Source organism: Schistocerca nitens, chromosome 2 (assembly GCF_023898315.1).
Source record: "Schistocerca nitens isolate TAMUIC-IGC-003100 chromosome 2, iqSchNite1.1, whole genome shotgun sequence".
Classification (NCBI taxonomy): domain Eukaryota; kingdom Metazoa; phylum Arthropoda; class Insecta; order Orthoptera; family Acrididae; genus Schistocerca; species Schistocerca nitens.
Window position 1 is genome coordinate 533,408,016 of NC_064615.1, and position 22,372 is coordinate 533,430,387.

Consider the following 22,372-nt stretch of genomic DNA (forward strand, 5'->3'; position numbering starts at 1 on the left):
CAAGGTAAAAGGTTAACAGTGCATTACGGATGCAAAACTTGACAGCTCGTGAAACAGCACCAGCTGCTCCTGTAGCAGCAATTGCAACAGCACTTCCAACAGCAGGTCCAGCAGCAAATGGACCGTCAGAATGATTACAGGTACAAGGTTTACAATCAATCCAGATAGTGGTCAACTCCTCATTTCCGCCAATTAATGATACCAAGGAGGACTGGGACACGTATTTGCAGCATCTGAAACAGCACTTCCCTGCTTTTCAGGTTTCTGATGACGCACTCCAACAGTCACTCTTCTTTTCTTGGGCTTCCCAGGAAACATCTTTCTTACTTACGAAGTTGGCTCAACTCTCAAACCTGGTTCCACTCACTATCAAGAAAATTTGTTCATTGCTGTCAAATTATTATTCACAATGGTTCCATGTGGTCACTTCCTGTCTTGAGTTACATCAGCATCACAAGCAATCAGGCCAGTCTTACTGATCGTGGGTGACAGATTTGCAAGATCTGAGACATCTTTGTGATTTCACCTGTGCCAACTCATCTTGCAAAACCTCATATACTGATTTCCTGGTCCAATTGGCTCCCGATCCAGATGTTGGCACTGCAGCCCTCAAGCTAGACGATCCTTCCTTGGATGACATACTGAAAATAGCGCACTCTTTCAAGATCTCACAGACAGCAAATGAATGTCTTATGGCCCGCACACAGGTTGCACAGGGACAGAATTCTCGTAAGCCCTCTTCTCGATGGCGGTGTCATGATTCATCTCTTTCAGACGTGTCAATGACCTCTGAGTAGCCAGTGCAGCCATGCAGGCACAAACATCGGGGACTGCCTTCTTGTCCTGACTGTTCTGTGACACACCAATGTGCAGACTGCCATGATCACTGCACCCATTGTAGAAATGATGGACATCTCCCAACTGACTGTCATCAGGCATCAGGTCAGTCAAACACCACTCCTAGCTTGCATCACAGGAGGGTGCAAGAATTCAGGTCATGGTTCTGTAGGTCAATCCTTGCACCCCCAAGTTGTTTACTGATCTCACGACTGCATATCAGGACATTGGTTTCCAAGTCGACACGGGCGCGACTTTCTCCCTGGTCAACCTCCCAAGGTATACTCGTCTGGGTTATCTGGCATTGGCCCACACTCTCACAAATTGGTTATATATGGCGACAGTTCTTTTTCCCTCACAGGTCAATTAACTACTACAACTACATACAACATGGTTATATCGCCACTAATGTTGTATGTTGTCAACAGTCATTCTGCTGGCAACATTGTCAACATGGATGCTTTCTCACTGTTTGGGTTGTCTTGGACACAGTCCCCTTCCAGGAACTTGATGACCTTTGTGCCTCTTTCACATCTCTGTTTGAGCCTGGGCTGGGGTGTGCCACCACTTTTGAGGCACATATTTCTTGGTGTCTAGATATGGTGTCCCATTTCTGTCAAGCTCGTCCTCTTCCAGTCTCCATACGGGCGGACGTTAATCTTGAACTCGATCGCCTTCACGACACTGGGGGTCATAGAACCGGTCAGAACTAGTGCTTGGGCCACACCCTAGATCATGATCCAGAAGCCAAATGGCTCCCTCCAGCTTTGTGGAGATTTTAAGTTGAGGATCAGTGCCCAAGCTCTGGTGGAAACCTACCCCATACCACATCAAGAGAACCTTTTCTGAAAGCTTGTTGGAGGTGAATGTTTTGCTAAAATAGATTCGCTGCTGATGCTTATTTTCAGATTCCATTAGATGAGGAAAGCCAATGCATCGTTGATATCATTATTATACCTTTATACAAATACAAGTGTTGGCATTTTGGGATCTCTTCTGCTTCAGCAATCTTCCAGAGATACCTGGAAGAGTTAACCACATCCATCCCAGCTTGTACCAAATTACCTTGATGACTTAATGGTTACGGATACTACACTACATGCCAAGACCACCTGCATAACCTATGTACCCTCTCTCAAACTATCTCTACACAGTCAGCGTGGCATCCATTGCCACAGCTGCAACACTCAATGCCTTTATGCAGACTCTTGCCACTGAAGGACTTCACCGCACCATGGTAACTGACAAGGGCCCCACTTCACAGCTATGGCCATTGAACAGTTCTGCACTACCAATGGCATCAAACACCTGTGTAGCCCTCTGTTTCACATCTCCTCTGATGGCGAAGCAGAGCAGATGGTGCACACATTTAAGTGACAAATGTTGAAGCCCGTGAGTGTATCCATGACAGCAGCACTCACAAGATTCCTTATCACCAACAGGTCCACCCCTGTCCATGACCACAGCCCAGTAGAACACCTCCATGGTCGACGGCCACATTATCTCCTCCAACTCATGGCACCCCAACCTAAGAACCTCTAGACCCGACATGCCGGATGATACCTTCCAGGTTCAGCTGTTTGGGCATGTTTCTATGGGGCAAAATCCCTATGTATGCCTGCTACAGTAGTGGCAACACATGGGTGGTTTTGACAGTTGACACCTCGAGGTTTGGAGCATTGGCACATGAACCAACTACACCCCTGCCTCCAGCCTACACCTCCAGCACTGGATCACTTTGAGTTGGAGTCCCTGCCCTCACACATCCCTCTACCTCACGAGTACCATTTGCGCTCCAGGACACTGTCAACAGCTCCTGTGGGCATGGGTATGGGAGTCGAGACATCGCCACAGCCTCCGCCTGTTCCGCAGTCATACCCCACACCGGAGTTCTGCAGTGCAGTGCAGTGCCTGAAGCCCTGCATTCCTTCTACCAGCTGACGGCATCCACTGATGGGATACCTCCTGTTCACCTCCCAAAACATCATCTAGGGCACTTCAGGCCCTACGCACCAATTTCGGGGGAGCGGGGGAAGCGATCTGGTATCCCGGTCCAACAACTTTGGCAGCCTGCCAGAAGGCACGGATGTAGACAACAGCCACCAGTGGCACCCCTATAATCTGAGAGTGCTGCTGTAGCCGCCACAGCGCTACACTCTGGCCACACAGGGCCTATTGGCGCTCATGGTGGTCCTATAAAGGCAACAGTACAAGGGTTCAGACCGCAGTCGTGTTCAGACAGCACTCATGATCGTTTATCTATTCATCATTACTCTGGTCGCTAATAGTTGCTACGTCTTGGTAGCCAATTTGGTTTTGCTCTCTGGTCTTGGTATTTCACCATGTGGTCTGTGTTGTCAGTAGCCCTTGTTGTGTGGGTCTGCGTTGTACAGGCGATTCCCCGTTGATGCCGTTGGTCAGTGCGCTCTGGTCTTGTTCAATTCCGGTTACTAGAGTTCTTCATCATAATGTGGGCTCTATCCAATTTTTCATTCTCACACACTAGTTTTACTCATTTTGAGCTCTGCATTGCATGCTCTTGAAAAACTCTTCTTTAAATCTCCAGTATCATCATTCTGATCACCTCTTGAGTAACATGGAAAGCCTTCATCATGTTTATATCACAAAAACTGCATGAGCTGCTCATCAGCTTATGAATTCTTCACAGATTAGAACACACAAAAGTTTAGCATGTAGAACTGCCATTCTTTACAGACACACCACAGAACCATTTACCTCAAAAAAGTTACAGATATGATAGGCACCCATTGTCAATCACTACAATTTACCATGTTTACATATTCAATTATGAAAGCAAACTAAATGAGGCTGCTATTTATAAGTATGTTACTGTAACTAAATTCAAATGCTGAAGTTGTTGCAGTAAAAATTACAGCCTCCTCTTAAGTATGATAAATAGTTATGTATTTGGTCAAAGATATATTTTAAGCTTTAACAATGCAGTGAACGCATCATCAAGGACCTGGCAGATGTGATGTCAGGCAAGGGGTGCAGGAAGGGGCTCCGAGACAAGGACCAGACACTTTGTGTTTGGTTGCCACGAGGAAAACATCTGTATACGATCATAAAGTATTGGCTCAATAAGTGTGTTTAGTGCCAGTGAAATTTTTATTAAACACGATCATAACTATTATCCAAATATTTAACAGTTCTTATTTATAAAACTGTATGAGAACATCATCACAGTGTGAGAGCCTGCCCACGACCTGTCAGATGAAACTGCAGACAAACTCAAAGTCTTAGTTTTTTAATGAGTAAAATCAGGAAACAAGGCAGATGAAATCCAAGAGGGTTGTTTTGACGTCAAAACATATTAAGAAGTGATGTCTGAAGTCACAGCAGATTTGGTCAAGGTAAACTACCAGCAAAACCCATTGGTGCCATCAAGCAGTGGTTGCAGTCCTCGCCAAACAAACAAACAAACGCCGTCCGAAAGGCCTTGAAGGCTCAATGGCACTAATCAGCTTCCACATCATGCTCAGACCTCAGGCATCACCAGATGGGGATGTGGAGGGGCATGTGGTCAGCACACCACTCTCCCAGCCATTGACACTTTTTGTAACTGTTACCACTATTCCTCAATCAAATAGCTCCCCAATTGGCCCTGCACCCCACTTGCCAATAGCACTCGGCTGACCCGGTTGGTGACCCATCTAAGTGCTAGCCAAGCCCAATAGTGGGTAACTTTGGTGTTCTGACGGGAACCAGTGTTACCACTGTGGCAAGGCCTTTGGAAGCAGTCCTCACCAGGATGTGAGAAATCCCACAGTGAGTCGTAGCAATGACCACGCAGCAACAGTGGCTGAGCAGCGCACTGGTTCTGCTCATCTCATGGGAAACAACAAGACTCAAAAAGAAAAGTACAAAATGGTGAAAAGTGAACGCTCTTGTGAAGTGCAGAAGGTTTTTTTAAAAGATGCCCTGAGTTCATAAAAAACTATAAACATGAATAATTCAGACAGTGTTTGAGATAATGCAGCCGCCAGTGATGGAGAATTTTCAGACAATGAGATTAGTGTAGGTCAACTTAGTAGTTGTGAAATGAAGGTGCGTACAGTAAATTTAATATTGGAAGCAATAGCAGGAGTGAATGGTCAAATGTTTGAAATTTAAGTGGAGTAATGAAGAACAGGGAACTGAATTTAAGAATAGCATTCAGATAATGGAAAGTATGAGGAATAGTCAATTAAATGATGTTGAAAGTAAGCCGATTCAGAGATAAAATGGTGAAGTTGAGGACAAGATCAATAGAATGCATCACAAATTGGGAGCTGAATATTCCGAACTGGAAGAAAATCTTGAACATGATCTCAGAGATAGTATCAAGCAAGTTTTAATTAATGTAGATGTGTGTCAATCAGAAATAGTAAAATCCATGAACCAGGTAGAGTTGAATTCATCTTAAGTAAAGAAGTGATAGCTTTAAACAAAGCAGTAGCAACAGTGGAGGCTAACATGACTCACAGAAATGAATTTCTGTTGTTCAATGCTACCTGGGTATCTATTTGTTTTTTGTGTGCACCATCCCACAATGGTATATTTTAAAAAATACTTTTTTTATTATAATACTGCTGACAGTATTTATGTTGATGTCATTCATGATTTTATTTGTGTTAATGATGAAGTGAATTGAAAGGCAGCAGCTAATGATGAAGTTGCTAGTGATTGAGACAATAATGTAGTCGATTTTTTTTTATTTTTGATAATTTAGAAAGTGTTAATGGGGCTGAAGTCTTTCTAGTGGTGAAATCAGATGCAACAGTAGAGAAACTGTAGGGGCTTAAGATCAAACATGAGTGCATTAATAGAAAGTGGTAGAAAAATATAACACATAAGAGTTGTGATGATGATATATTTTTAGGATATGAGAGACTTACATGTAGGAATTAATAAACTGCAGGAAGAAGGGAAAATGGGTGGTTTTATAAATACAGAAATACGTATGGTCAGAGGGACTGAGAAGAGTTTGTCAGTGCCTTTATTTGGAAAACAAATAAATTCAACTTTGCAAGGGTGTTGTTATGCAACATAGGCAGAATATTTCTTGGAAAATGACTTACAACAAAATTTTTGAGTGTGTTTTGGAAATAGAGCCACTTGATGAGGAATATAATATAGTTACCATACGAGGTGTGGCTAGAAAAAAACCGGACTAGTACTGGTGAAACAATAAAACGAATGCAATAAGGCTGAAAGTCGCGTGGCCTGTCACGTGACTCTCGCTCCGCCTACTGCTCGAGTTTCATCTGCCTCCTGCACTCAGTCTGCCCGTGGCGTCTGTTTTAAGTAGTTGACGTTTTGTCTGTGCGTCGGAAAATGTCGAGTGTACAGAAAGAACAGCGTGTTAACATCAAATTTTGTTTCAAACTAGGAAAATCTGCAAGTGAAACGTTTGTAATGTTACAACAAGTGTACGGCAATGATTGTTTATCGCGAACACAAGTGTTTGAGTGGTTTAAACGATTTAAAGATGGCCGCGAAGACACCAGTGATGACACTCGCACTGGCAGACCATTGTCAGCAAAAACTGATGCAAACATTGAAAAAATCGGTAAACTTGTTCGACAAGATCGCCGTTTAACAATCAGAGCAGTGTCTGAGTTAACAGGTGTTGACAAGGAAAGTGTAAGGCAGATTCTTCATGAAAGTTTCAACATGAACAAAGTGTGTTCAAAAATGGTTCCAAAGTGTCTCACAATTGAATAGAAGGAACGCCGAAGAATGATTTGTTCTGACATCCTGGAAAACATTGAAAGTGATCCCACCTTCTTACAAAATGTTATTACTTGCAATGAATCGTGGTTTTTTACTTACGATCCCGAAACTAAACGCCTATCGATGCATTGGAAAACTCCTGGTTCTCCACAAAAAAAAAAAGGCACGAATGTCAAAATCGAAATTCAAGGCAATGATGATGTTGTGCACATTGATTGGGTACCAGAGGGACAAACAGTGAATCAGCATTACTATATTAGCGTCCTGGCTACCCTATGTGAGCGAGTACGGAGAAAACGGAACGATTTGTGGAGAAAAAAGTCATGGATCCTTCACCAAGACAATGCCCCAGCTCACAGTGCGTTGTCAGTGAAGACGTTTTTGGCAAAACACAACATTCCCATCTTAGATCATCCACCCTACTCACCTGATTTGGCCCCCTGTGACTTTTTTCTTTTCCCTAAAGTCAAGTCAGCTTTGAAAGGAACTAGATTTGAGACTGTTGAAGCAGTAAAAGAAAAAGCGACGGAAGTAATGTATGGACTTACCGAAAATGATCTGCAGCATTGCTATGAACAGTGGAAAATTCGTATGGAGCGGTGCAGAGACCGAGGAGGAGAGTACATTGAAGGAGATAACATGAAATTGTAAATAATTGTAAATAAATGTTTTTTCCAGCATCAGTCCGGTTTTTTTCTAGCCGCACCATATACAGTCATTTAAAATATAATTTTCATGGATTTTTTAGAGGAAGAGAAGCTTGAGGAGAAAATCAGTACTAGAACATAATCAGTGTTGAAAGTAAAAACAATTCTGAAGCGAAGGGTTTACTGGATACAGGGAGTGAGTTTGTGGTGTGCCCGGGATGGTTTTAGATAATATAAAAGCACACACTTTAGTTCAGATGCCAGTCGCTGGAGTGAATATATGAGGAGCAACAAATAAGCTAAGCAAGACAGCAGATTTTCGTAACGTTCAGAATTTAGTCAGGCATGTTCAGGGACCCCAGATCTAAGTCTGAATTTTATATTAGGTATGGAATGGGTGACAAAAATAGAGGGCATAATTAGCTACAGTATGCAACTGTTTTAATGTAAAAAAGGTAATAACAGTTTTACAGTTGCATTTAACAAGATTTTACCAGGCAAAGAAATTGTAGCTTCAACCTCCAACTGTGGCATGAATCTGCTGACAACTATAAGCAGTGGGATCAGCTTGAGTTAAGTAAGTATAAGACAGTTTGTGCAGTTAATGGATGTGGCCAAAACATTAAAAGACTTGTGGACTATCAGAGAAAGAGTTACTTGCTGTAGGATGGGGATTTATCAAGTTCTGAAATTAACTTCTAGGCATTTAAAGACCATAAATCACTCAGCTATCTGCAAGAATTTGAATTTACTAAATAGTAGATGAACAAGATGGGCCATGTTCAAATATCAGGTATATCAAAGAATAACAATGTGGCTGACTACTTTTCTAGAGTACCATTTGGTGAGAACAAGGTACGTCATGAGAATGAGGAAGAGGGGCAATTTAGGGTGAAGTACATCAAAGGAGTGCCCAATGAAAGAACCGTAAAAGGTGTGTGCAAGCATATATGGCAATCACAGAATAGTGAAAACTATCTGGTTAGTAAGCCAATGGCCTTGCCACAGTGGTAACACCAGTTCCCGTCAGATCACCCAAGTTAAGCACCATCAGGCTGGGCTAGCACTTGGATGGGTTACCATCCGGTCTGCTGAGTGCTGTTGGCAAGCGGGGTGCACTCAGCTCTTGTAAGGCAAACTGAGTTGCTATGGTCACATGCCCCTCCATATCCGCATCCAGTATCACCTGTGGGCTGAGGATGACACGGCGGCCGGTCTGTACCGATGGAGTTTACTTTAGTTTTTATCTGGTTAGTAAAGAAACATTTAGGTAATAGGGCATGAGAAACAAAATAAAAATTACATGACTTTTGTTCTTTGGGCTCACAGTGCTAAATATGTCTTTTAATGACATGATTATTTATGAATAATATCCAGCTACACTGCTATGTAAGTGGCTTATATTTTATCTCATTTAAAATGAGCCCATTTCGGCAAATTGCCACTTTCAGGTGATCTGTAAATACATAGACAAGCGATGGTCTTAATATAATGGATTTGTAACTATGATCTGAAAATTTATAAAATATCATTAGGTGTTTTACCTTACACGTAACATCGTTGCGGTGATGACCTATCCGTTTTGGAATTATTACTTTCTCCCAGGTGCAGAGCAGAGATGTATATCAGATGTTACTTGTTTTCCAAATATGCTGCTTTTCTGACAGTTGGGTGACAGTGAGTCAGCAATGTTACATGTTTATGTAGTTACCATTATAAATAAGTGATGTGTGAAACTCAGCTGTTTATTTTTTTTCCATAAAGGTTTGTTTCTAATTATGTTTTTGCCTAAAGTTAGTTTTAGTTTTATTTCACATTTTTAACTTTTCATAATAATTGGTGTTGTCTATGATTTATGTTGGCATTCTGTCTCTGTTTTACACTACTCATGTTATCACTGTTACTATGGATGTGAGTTGTTTAGAGTCACTGATATTTTATCCGTTTTTCCGATTTATTAAGTGAATAAAGTTTCCTATATACTTTCTGTGCTTCAGGTCGGTTTGTTCATTCAGTAATTTTTTTGCTGTATGCATGTGAATATATCTCTACTTCCTCAAGGATACTCAACAATGTTCCTTTTTGCATAATATGGAGGATTTCTAGTGCTTCGTTTATGGGTTTTACATAGTGTTTCACTGCTTGTAAATGTTGAAAAAACGTAGATGGGTTGTTTTCACTTTCTCTGGTGTGCTTTTTATATCTAATTTTGAAGTTTCTACAAGTTTGCTCTATGCAGAATTTTTGACATGTGTTACACGAAATTTTGTAAATGCTGAGATTGTTAGCAAGGGAATTTTCAAGCTGTCTTTGTGAATTTTGTGTTTGAGGCTGTGTGTGTTTTGAAATGCAAATGCAATGTTGATTTTGTTGAATACTTTGTTAATTTTGTTCGAGATGTTTCCTAGATAGGTCGTGGTTACATATTTTGTTTTCTTCTTTTTCATTGTGTGTATGCTTTGTGAAGCAGTACACACTGAAAATCTCTTGAGTAGAAAACACCACACAGATGACTGCGAGAAGTACTGATGTAAGAGAGAGAATCACTGAAAAGGATAGAATGTTACCCACCATATACAGCAGACACTGAGTCGCAGACAGGTAAAACAAAAATATCGCTGTACATTTGAGCTTTCGGCCAAAAGGTCTTCTTCTAAGGAAGAAAACACACATCTTCCAACAATATTCCAACCTAGAGTTTCCACTGTTTGTATATTAATTATTGTGTGACAAGTCTACTAAAATCATTACCTTTTTTAAAAAGTGAATATTATTGTAAATGGAAAACACAGGAATTACATTAACTAGAAACATTCAGTGCTTAAATGTCTAGTATTATTTCTTTCATTAGCGGCACATGAAATTTCAGATGTTCGCTGAAGGAAATTTTGGTTGTAGTTAATCGATGAGCCATATGGTTATTTCAACAAAACTGCAACAAATATTATTGCCTGAAGTGAGAAAGGACTTGGTAAATGCCTGTTGGGATCATTAGTGCAAAAAGGGGGACCAAAAAAGAAACATTTGCAGAGAAAATTTGATAAGCGGGCTGAGTTAAATATTTCACCAACAGATACATACAGATAAAAAACTCAGTGACCAACCAGTACTTAAATTTTGACTTTCTGCATGTACAAGAGAAGTTATAGCTTGAACTTATATCCATTTTCATCATTTTGCATTCCTACGTACCATGCCTAAGGTCAGCAGAATTCAGATCGAAATCCCCTGAATCAAGTGCAGCAGCCAAAGTTTCCCATCCAGGAGGTCCACTTCCTGAAGATCCAGGACTGAGAGATCCCGGAATATCATCAGGATGACGAGCTATTCTAGCTGCTTGAGGAGACACTGGAGCCAATAGGTGGAGTGGTGGAAGAACGGTGATGTAATGACCACTCACTGAAATGTTGTAGAGTTGGAGTGCAGCCTGCATCAAAAATACAAAGTTTTGGTTATACATTTTATGTTATTCAATAGAGAATTTGTGCTCTACAAAATAGTCTGTTTAGTTTTTTGATACTATTATGAAAAGTACATATTGCTATCACCACATAAAGGTGGCACTGAGCTGCAGACAGGCACAACAAAATGACTGCTATACATTTGATGTTTTGCCAAAAGACATTCTTCTAAAATGGAACACACATTCTAAAGTGGAAAACACACACACACACACACACACACACACACACAGATACATACACCTATATGACCACTACCTCTGGAGGCCAGACTCTCAGTGGCACAGGCAGTGGTCATATGACTATGAGTTGTCCTTTTTTGTTTTGTGTGTGTGTGTGTTTTCTACTTTGGAAGAAGGCCTTTTGGTTGAAAGCTCCAATCTATAGCAGCCTTTTTGATGTGCCTTTCTGCAAGTCAACGTCTCTTCCATATGATGAGTAGCAATTTTCATAATGCTGTCATTATTCCATCTTGGGTTTTCCACTGTTTACTGTTTTTATGCTGATATGCTTTCCGTTCTTTTCACATCATTAGACTGGGCAATTTCATTGACTGGAATTTCTTTCAGGGACTGAACAGCTTGTTGACCACCGGAAAGAAGTTGTAAATAACAATGGAGAATGTATTATTTATTGATTTGCTGTTCATTTCTTGTATTTTTTTGTGGAAAACAAATTTCAGAACTTATGGGCCAACCTAACGTTAAAATTGTTTACTATTTTGGAAGGGAAAACAAAAACAGTAAGGTGAAGGGAGATGGAGAAATTGGGAGAAGGTGGAATATGAAATTTTTTTGGAGAGAACCAAAGCTGCAATCAAAAAATATGTGTATGAGAAATATAATTTAACACTGTGACAAGCATTGTCCAACTACTAAAGGCTTGGTATTGTGACAGTACAGCTGTCACTGATAACGGTGCAATCAGGAAATATTCCTTAAGAGAAAAAAGGTGATGGAAACTGCAAAGAAAAGTGAAATAATATTTTTACTTGCCTGTTATGACTAAGGGTGTAAAAATGTACAATTAATAAGTAGTAAGCATTCATGCTTAAATTTTAATCAGAAAAAGTGTATAGGATGAAACACAATGAAAACCATCTAAGGGAAAGAACAAATCGTAAGAAAGCTACAGCAAAGAGACAAGGAACTGGAATCACGTATGAAACGGGAAAAAGAGGATAACACAGCTGAAATAAAGTCTGAGAAACTGCTCTTGCTTGTTATAAATGGACAATGAGGTTAAATACTTCGATGTGGTATCATACTGTCATACCACCCTGGACAGCTAGTCCTCATTCTCTCATAGATGCACTATTCCCATGGACACCATCAAACAGCATGCTTTTAACTCTCACATTCCAAAGTATACTTAATAAGTGAACCTTGAGGTTAAAGGAAGGAAAAGGGCTGAAGGGGTAGGAAGAGGGATGATGGAAAAGGATTGGTGAGGTTTATGAAAAGCAGTAGAGTTTGTAAAAGTTGCCCAGGATCCCCAAGTCAGGACAGGCTTACCAGACGGGAAGAAAAAATAAACAGATAAATACTGTATTTACCTTCGTTTTGATGACGATCCCCATCCCCACTCTCCTTTTCAAGAGGTTGAATGGGAAAAGTTTATTTTTAACACACTCTGACTAACCTAAATTTACAGTTTTATCAATATCAAGTACAACCTAAAAAAGTTAATATTATGCTTATCCTAAACTTACATCATTTATTGGTCGTCTACATTCTTATATTAAGAGGAGAAATGAAATAAACAAAAAGAAATGGTTTACCTTAATTTTTATTTTAACTTCGTTTTTTCTTACTATCTCTGTGGCATTAATATTTTTAATCATAGTCACCACTACCACCACCTTCATCACAGGTACAAGTATCTTCATTTGTAAGTCTAATGTTATTTCTTTCTTCATAACACTCTTCCCGTAGTATGTCATCTTCTGAACCATCCATAGCATTGGATATGCAGCACTTTTTGAATCCTTTCACATTCACTTCTAGGACACCAAATTTTCTGTCTGCTGTACACCTGTTTGTGGCTGCTTTTTCATGAATCATCATTGACTTAAAATTGTGTCATACTGTCTGTGTGAACCAGTTGGCAACTGAGCTCGTAGATCCATGTTTCTAGACAGAGTCACAGATCTAGTTTTCACCCATTATTGATTGGTGCAGTTTACAGTCATTACAGCACACACAATACAAGCATACTGAATACCAACAATGTGGTGTCCTCTCAGCTCCCTACAGCCGAGAAGGAAGAAATTGCACAACTTCCGATTAACACTGTAGCCAAACTTGAAAATTGAGTGTTGCAAAGCAGTTGCAGCTTTAAGGGTCCTGCACATGAGCAATGGAATTTGTGATATTGGCCTATTCAGAAATAAACAGCCTAATATTTTTGACAAGCAAGAATATAAATGTCACTGTTGTTCATGAGCTGTGCTATTAGGTTTCTGCCTAATCACAATTTGTAAAAGCATAGACTTGATTTCTGCAATACTGTTTACATTTAATTTGAGATATTAACTTCATTTGTGTGGCCATACTGTCTATAGTTGCTATATAAATATTGAAGATATTTTAAATCCGTCTTTGCAACCACAAGAAAATGCATATTTTGTCACCAAGCCTGTTTTGTATTAATGAAACAAAACATATCAGTTGTCTCTATTGAACTATATTTACAATTTGACTTGCTTCCTTGATCAAAAAACAGTTTTGTACAAGAGATGTTGACTTTCCTATGGTATTTTATATACAATTTTTGCTCACATCAGGAACTGCTGTCTGCACATTTTCCAGGTACATGAATGCTGTTGATTCTGTCTTAACACCACACTGATTTGTGGTGCTGCACTTTGCTATCTTTTATATAAAGAAATGCATAGTTCTGCAAAGCACTGTGGGATTAGGCCAGAATCAACAGTGCCAAACATCAGAATACCTCGAAAATTTGCAAGCAGATAGGGCAATTCAACATCTCCTCTGTCATGTGGCAAGTACCAATCTATCAGTTTTATAATATAATCATCAGTAACATCAACATTTTTTTTAACGAACTGTCTTTTGACATTATTTCAGTAAAATGAAACATGCTTGGTTTCAAAATACGCATATTCCTGTAGCTGCAGAGACGGTTTCAAAACACCTCCAATACGAGATATTAATCATCCTTATTTTATTGGTAATACATGTGTATTGCTCTATGATATGACTGACCAACAGCATGAATCAGACAGCTACCATCTTCATTTCACTGCTTACAGAGTTAACATATATTGTGTTTGAACATTTTTGTCTTTATACATGAGTATTACGGAAGTATGCAGTTTTATAGATGCACCACATTAAGGACATCTTCGAAACACATCGTTTCCAATATGGTCTGTAGTGTTAAACTGGCAGGAAATGATGCTTTGATATAGAAAACTTCTTCCTAATCGATTATACAATGTACAAAGGGAGACCTCAGCACTGGTAGTTTAATCTGGGAATCTAAGATGACCCTCTATTTTTTGAATGAGGAATCTGGGAAAAAAACCTTATCTTATTATTAGGTAAATATGGTTCTATGTTAAAACATGTTTACACTACAAAAGCGAGTGAAACAGGACTGAATAGTTTAATTCATGCAGAAAAGTGTCATCAATATTTACAAGTTGTGGAAAGAGAAAAGATAATCAATCACCATATATCTAAAGACTTTTAACTGTATGTAGGACATAAGACTGAAACCATAGTACAGCTTTTGAACAATGTCCTTCGTCAGAACTAACAGACTGCCAAATATGAATTTTCCCTCCCTCCTCCTTTCACAAGACCAAGTATGTACCTCAAATGTCACGAGGAGCTTATGGGTGCTCAACACTTACGATCTCAAATTTCTGCCAGTAAAGTGATGTTAACAGTTTCCCTGACAAGTTTAAAAGGTAATATGGAAAATGTGACAAGGAATAATGTCTGGACTTTTTCTCAAAAGGTTTGATACTGCTGCACAATAACAATTGCCCCTTACTGCCAAGGAATCTGCATTGTATGACCTGCACTAACAAACATGCATCCATGCAAAATTTGCAGCAACGAACTTTTGTCAATGCTTTCCATTCAAAGTAAAACATTGTATTAGGTATTTCTGATGATGAAGGCATCTACCTCCAAAATGTGTAAATGTGGCATTTTACTGTTAGCAATTGGTCAATGCCAAATTGTATGATATTGTTGCTGGACTGTCTCACGGTAATCTTGAACTGGTGTTGTAGTGGAGTAAACTCTGCTGGAATTTGTGGAGGAGTTGCAGTTGAAAGTGGAGTAACGTGGCAGCATTGATTTACTAGTCACTGAATGGTGGTGAGATATAGATGCAAGATGAATTACAGGTAAAGCTGTTCTCAACCTTAAGGTTGGTTGAACATCGAGCCTACTGGTAGTGGTGTGTCCTTTCCCTGTTTCAATCACTGAACTAACTGACCTGTGATGTCAGATGTGTGCAAAGATCATTTATTTATGTGATGAATGCTGCATGTGTGTCCATTATTGAATAAATTTTCATACAGCATGTTTCAACTTAGCATAGTTAAAATATAGCACTTACAAAGATGACGATGCATCAGGTATGAGTCAATGAGTGTAAAAGTTACACAAATAGTGAGCACACAAGATAATATAACTTTGCTAAGGTGTCCAAAGTAATATTACAACAATAAATTAATTAAATATTTAATAGATGCAGCTGGTAGCTCAGAAACACTTAAATAATTTGGAATGATAAAAGACTCTAAAGCCAATGAAAGACAAGAGACTTGGCAATCAATATATTTTCAGTTTATCCACAAAAAATGTTTGCAAGGAAATTAAGTACAGCAGAAGATATATCTATAAGAAATACTAATGTACCTGCCAACGACGAGCTTCTTTGACACTAACGACAGGTTCCCAGCGGCTTGGCTGAGGCAAAAGTTTTTGGCACGGCAGGCCAGAAAGTATACTACCCCCATTACTATTCCCATTACTGTAATGATTTCCTCCATTACTTCCTTTGTCCTTGGAATCAGTGAGAAGTGGTGGTATGGCTCTTTTCTGCAAAATTCAACACATTAAAGACAAATATACATTATGAGTACAAAGTGCTTACAATAGTAGATAATCACTCACAACATAATGAGGCACTGAATAGTCCGTGTATGCCCCTGCTTTTGTGCCTACACACACACACACACACACACACACACACACAGAAGTGATTTATCCTTTTAAATCATTACAGCACAAAAGCACCGTTTAGGGGGACAGGGGGGAGGGGGGATGGGGTGGGTCTTTGTGCTCAGTTCCTATTTGAGCTAAGAATATGGAGTAAAAAGTCTAGCATGGGATAGTGACCATTCATATAGCCAGTCATTCTAACATCTACCATACTGCAGTTGTATGTTACAATATACTAAGCAAGTTTTGAACAACGAACCACAGCTCGTGCCCAGGCAAGCTTTGCGAACTACTTAATTCACCTTGTAAAAGATTTTAATTTGGCTGAAATTAATGCTCAATTATTGGCACCATTTGCATGTGAATAATTTGGATTTTATGTGCAAAAACAGTCGCCCCTGCTTGGATTTTATATGTAAAATCAGTCATCTTTAAATACTACTACGTATCGAACCTTGGTCTAAGGTAAATTTTAACCATTGGAAAAAAGGTACGCTTTGTTTGGATTTTATGTGGAAAAACCATGTTTCTCTGGGAGATTTTTAAGGCGCGACACTTCTATATTTTAAACTTGTACAAATCCGTTCAAACTTTACACAAAGGTAGATAAATGGTTAAAATCAAAACAGAATTTTATTTATCCAATAATCTTTAGCCATTGTTAAGATACAAAGGTTTAAAGTGAAGCTAAATGTAGCATATAAATTACTTCTTATGTGAATTGAATACACAGAAATGGTTTACAGCGAACCAAATAAATAAAAAACGCATTATTACAATAAAATCAAAACTCACTTACAAAAACCTAGCTTCATTCAGATTTTATGTGAAAACCTTTATCCATTGCCATACTGTAGCAGTCTAGAGCTGCACATGAAATGCATGTAAGATCCAATTTTATGTTAATCACACCTGCTTAGATGGATTAAAGTGATACAGACGATAAAATAAACATATTTCACAGTTTGGGTTTTACATGTGAAAAATCACATATCTCCACATGAAACTGTGTTTTGTAAAAATGTTTTGCACTGTAAATGATTCATTTGGAAGCAATTATAAAAAAAACATTGCTTATTACAGTTTATTGTCATTAAAAAGGCTTGCCTGGAGGGATAAATTTCTGGAGATTGATTTATTCTTGGGGTGGCACTAAAACAATGTTTTGATTTTTGGGTAAGTGGGGAGGTCGATTTCTTCCCTGAGAAGGCCATTTCTTGCCTAAAGCCATCCTGTTACATGTATAGTGAGGGGTGTAAGAACAAACAGACACAAATTTATGTGCTTCTAGAGATTGGGGTGAGTAGGCGTGCAACTATAATAGAAAGTATCCTAGATTTGGCATGCATGCGTCCTAAACTTTAATGATTGGTTGTTTCATATTGCATGGCATGGATGGCACGTGTCATGTTATACGACATGAGATCATGTATCATGATATTTTACTAGTCATGACATAGGTACTAATAGTGACACATAAATAAGTGTGAATATGTCAAGATAATTTGATTTAAATGTCTTTGAAGCTGCTTGCTAAGTCGGAAAGCTACTTCCCTTCTTTTACATTCTAAACTCTACCCAGGACATATTCATCTTTTTTGTGCTATGATAGGAGCGGTTTTCATTGTGGTGCAATTATATTCCATCCTGGGTATTGCACCAATTTATGAATGCAAAGGCTTATTTCAATTAAGAAAACTGGCAATGGAACTTTGCTATGGGGTAAAAGAAAGTAAAATAGAATAATAATTAGAGTAATACTAATGTTCCCTCTCAACCAAAAGAATATCAGGGTGTACACACGGACAAGGAAAAAAAATTCCCAGATTTCTCCCGGATTTCCCGGTTAAATATAAACTTTATCCTAGGTGAAAATATACTTTTTCCCTGTTAACTGACAGTATGTGTTCTCTGGGAACCATACAACTTATCAGTCCTTTGAATGGTTATGGTTTTATAGATGGGCGTAAAATTTCCCGGCGCATTAGAAAACGAATCACAGGTAAAAAAACACTTTTGAAAAGATCTCTGATGTGCAACAGCATGTGCGCTGCATATTTTCGTATTACAAAAGTATAAATTGGAATTCCACCAAACACTGCACATTACTTTCCGAAGCATTGAAATCAAAATTGCGATGCGCTTTTGTTAAGACAGTCATAGCTCACATCACGTCATCTCGCCAGCCGATGATAGTGGGTATTCAGAGCTTAGGACATGTGACGCAGTCAGCTAATAGCAACATCACTGTTAAGTAACGCGAACACACAAACAGAAAAAGTTAATGGTTTAAATTAATATACATAGTGTTGAAACATGAAAACCAAAGCTTTCACATATAATATTGGTCTACAAGATTAATATGCTACAAGAGAAACTAAGCTTTCACATATAATGATGGTCTGTTCTGCGCCTATTACAATTTAAGGTTTATCACACAAATGTGCCTGTAAAATTTTTATTACTGACATAAATGTCTGATCTTCTGGGCTCGAAATTCATCTAAATGGCTCGTCATCAAAGACTTGACTTTTAAATGAGAATCAAATGGTCTGTGATTTAAGAAATTCATCATACATTCTCGCAGATAGTTCAACTTGTGTAAAAGGAAATTTACTTTGATAGTACCGCTTTTCAAACCACCATTCGGAATATTTTTTCTGCGACCTGTTAGAAATAGGTTCGTTTCTGCATTTGCCAGAGAGCGCCAGATGACAGGCATCAAAGAGCTTCTGCAGCTACAATGTCTTAGGGAGTCTGTATGTTCGTACGTGTAAAACATTAAAAGATCCTACATTATGTCATAAAAGGAACAAGTCATCAAAGGACACTCCAAGAGCATTGGAATTCCGTGATTCATACTAAAATGTGCACATTTAAACTGCATATTTAAAGTGCACATTCGTACGTCCAGATTCCCAGTGAAGTAGGCCACGAGATGACATTAAGCTTTTCAATGTGGTTTTTGCAATGTAAATTTTCTTGGAGTACCAATACTGTGTTATCTCATGTTTGGGTATTTATTATGGCATAACGCCATATGGGCTAGAAGTTGAAAATGTGCATTTGAAATGCAGCGAACAGTGTGTGTGGAATTAAACACTTTGTTTCAAGTATATTTTCTGCCTCAGCGGAAAAGATTAGGAAAAGAACATTTCTTTAGCAAACTGACAGAAATAACTTCATTGTTCTGCAACGCAATTAATGCTTGACTGACAGAAAGGTGGAAATAAAATAAAATCTGAAACTAAAAACACATTTTAGCCTTCCGTAATTATGTGAATGTATTTTAATTCGCTTGATAGTTCCCGGCCACAGAAATCTGTTTTGTTTTCATATGACGCGAGAGCTGTAAACGAAAAGGAAACAGCAAAATCACTAATTGTAAATGTGGGGCAGGTGGAGACTGACTACCCACTTCCCCACTATAACTCAAGACTGCTCTGCGCGGATCTACGATATTTCCGAACAGCGCCGCACCATCGAGCGTTTGAGATAGGACATCAAAAATTTTAAAAAATCGAATTTTCAAAAATGTGTTCATTTTGTAGCGCACATCCTAAAAAAAAAAAAAAAAAAAGAAAAAGAAAACTCCTTAGAAAATTTGCGCTCTTTATTCCCTATCAGCTACCAACTTGCTGCTTTGTGTGACATAAAACTAAATATAGGATACATTAAACCAGTAAAGATATGAGACCAGCACGACAATACACATTTCTTCAATCCTTAGCTCCTAGAATTTTTTTTCTCCCTAATTTTGCTACAGTTTTACATGGCGTGCTTTCCTTTCTACGAAAGAATCTATTACCTCATCAAAGTTCGTCAAATGTTTTGCAACATGAAAAATCGAAATGTCGTTGTCTAATACTGAAAAAGCTGTTAATACAAATAGGGTCCAAGACTGGTGTGGTTTCTTGATCTGATTACGTCTATTTTGTCACTGTCTGCTAGATAAAACAAAATAGGCCTTTCTAAAACTACAAAAATTGTAACACACATCAAATAAAAGAGACTGTTTTGGCACAAACGGTCATTTTTATAACGGCAGAATATAATTCACAAAGTACCAATATCAAATGTCTATTAGAAATACTACAAGTAAAATGCTTTACGTTAGGAAATAGTTCCACACTTCATTCATACGCTCCAGTTTCTCAAGCATGAGACCGAAAAGCAGTAGTACGAAATTTTTAAATAAACTTGGAATCGTGACATTGTTCCATAATTTGTGTGATGTCCCCGTTTCTTCCCCTTCCTCGTTCTAACAAACAGTCTTGTTATCACTAATTCTGTAATTATTCCTGCCAGTGTCACAGCTTATTCGCTGGTTAGGTTGACTAACTCTGTCAGAATCACCGGTTTAGTTATCCCACGATTATTCTCTGGTTAGGCGTTGTTATATGTTCGTACAACACGTTTTCTGCACTACTTCCAGAGTACAACTTAAAGCGGCTGCTAGACAGGGACTGTACAACTGGCCCTTACTAGTATAGCGATCTGTCCAAAAATTTTCTGTCAAACTTTTCATTTTCTTGGATACACCAAGAGGGTAATAAGTAATCTTTCTTGCCTGTTATTCGTTTATTTCCACTCCAGTAGTCTGAATCTATGGATTTCGCTAGTAACTATAGCAACGCTTATCATTCGTAAATCCAAGCAACCACACAGACTGCGGTTGGTATTCATCCGTTCGGCCGTACTCCACTCAGCTCGTATAGCTCCTTTTATCTGTAGGAAAGTTTGTTTCTACATGCGACAAGGATTCTCCTGACAGAGACATCCTGTACACTATGCACACATTCACAAATCAACTTCATTCAGAAATAAACTTAGAATGTGTTCAAAAATGTTCAAAAACAGACGGGGATGCGTGTCAAAGTCATATGAATAATCGATAGACTAACATGCGCTGGATGCTAGGCACTTTGTGAAACAAGGTTTTTTCCCTCTAGAACATGGATTTCCTCCCCCTCCCCCTCCCACCTAGATCAGGGCCTGCTGTGCATGCATGAATCTTGCAGCTTGGGTGCTCCAGTAAAATTTTTCCCGGTAGCTTCTATCTGCTTGCTGTGTCTGCTTACACAGCCAACAGCCACATTTCTGTAGCCAGAAGTGGGAGAAGGTACTACTCAACTGTACCTGAACGTGATCCCGCTCGTAACTGGTAAAACGAATCTAATCTAATGTAAACAGTTGTGATGTCATGCTCATTGGAGGCAATTTGTTGTTATGAAGCATTGCGTAGTCTTCCTAAAGCCTTTGACACATTTTGCTGTTGGCAGACGCTTGTATGAGCACTGTGTTTTCTTGCTGTATATGGCGCATTTCCTTTGCAATTTAAGTTTTATTTTCGTTTTTTCTCTTGTTCATGTTTTATTGCTACGGTATTATTCTGCAGTAGCGGGATACAGTAATATCCTTTGTTAGAGAATCCATTCTTGCCAGTCAAAATTACAAAAATTTAACTGAAAACAAAAACAAAGACAAATTTCCGGAATTTAAAAAAATTACCGGGTTGTTCCCAGTTTTCTCCCGGATGAAAAAATTCCCGGGTTCTTCCCGGATCTCCCGGTTGTCCCGGGTCATATAAACCCTCAATATGAAACTTTAGACCATGGCAGTCAGTATCTCTATGTACATTAAAAAACATAAAAGAGAGGGGGAATGTGTACAACATATTAATAAGTATCTAGGTACAAATCATTTCTGTAACGTCACTATTCTCTTTTCCTCAGTATTTCAGAACTGTGTAAGAATAATTAAATAAGAGCAGATACAGGGATGTTAACAGGGAGAGCATTAATTTTTTTGTCAATCAATACAAATTACTACTATGCCACAAACAAAGTAAATGGATGAAGTTTGTCTTTTGGCTGTATCCATCACACAAAATGCCATTGCTACTTTCACAGTACAAATAACTTTATTTCGAATAGTTTCTTAGCATGCTAGACAACCTTTTTCGACATATAACTTGGCATGACCTTGTTCTCATCAGTAAAACAGGCCACTCACAATTAAATAAACGATTGTACATATATTCTGTTGTATTGGCTGCTAGAGATGTCTACGATATTCTCATACCTGTGGGATATGTTTATTAAACACAGTTAATTAACAAGTACTATCACTTACATAATAACTTTCTCCAATCAATCCAGAAAAACAGTTAACAATAATTAATTGTTAAAAAAGAACGCCATCTATGCTATGCAAGGGCCTTACAAAAGATTCTCAATGGTGTGTGTGTGTGTGTGTGTGTGTGTGTGTGAGAGAGAGAGAGAGAGAGAGAGAGAATGGAAGAATTAAATAAATTAAGTAATAATCCATTACAACAGATTGTATCAAAATTAAGACATTGCTTATGAATGCACCAGCACCACAAGTCCAAATGCTTGTTTCAGCAATTCTGTGACACTCAACAACCTTTCCAAATAAATCTTCATCTAATCTGAATTGTCAATGCTACATCTGTAAATGTGAG

General features: G+C 38.6%; 1 protein-coding gene across 1 annotated transcript in view; it reads right to left on the reverse strand.

Annotated features, from left to right (window-relative positions):
- Nucleotides 1–22,372, reverse strand: part of LOC126236523 (sterol regulatory element-binding protein cleavage-activating protein) — a 277,503-nt gene that overhangs the window by 113,134 nt on the left and 141,997 nt on the right. The window contains exons 12-13 of the mRNA XM_049945889.1: nucleotides 15,583–15,765; nucleotides 10,413–10,647 (exon numbers count right to left, since the gene is read on the reverse strand). Coding sequence (XP_049801846.1) covers nucleotides 10,413–10,647; nucleotides 15,583–15,765 — 418 coding nt within the window. The remainder of the gene's footprint in view (nucleotides 1–10,412; nucleotides 10,648–15,582; nucleotides 15,766–22,372) is intronic.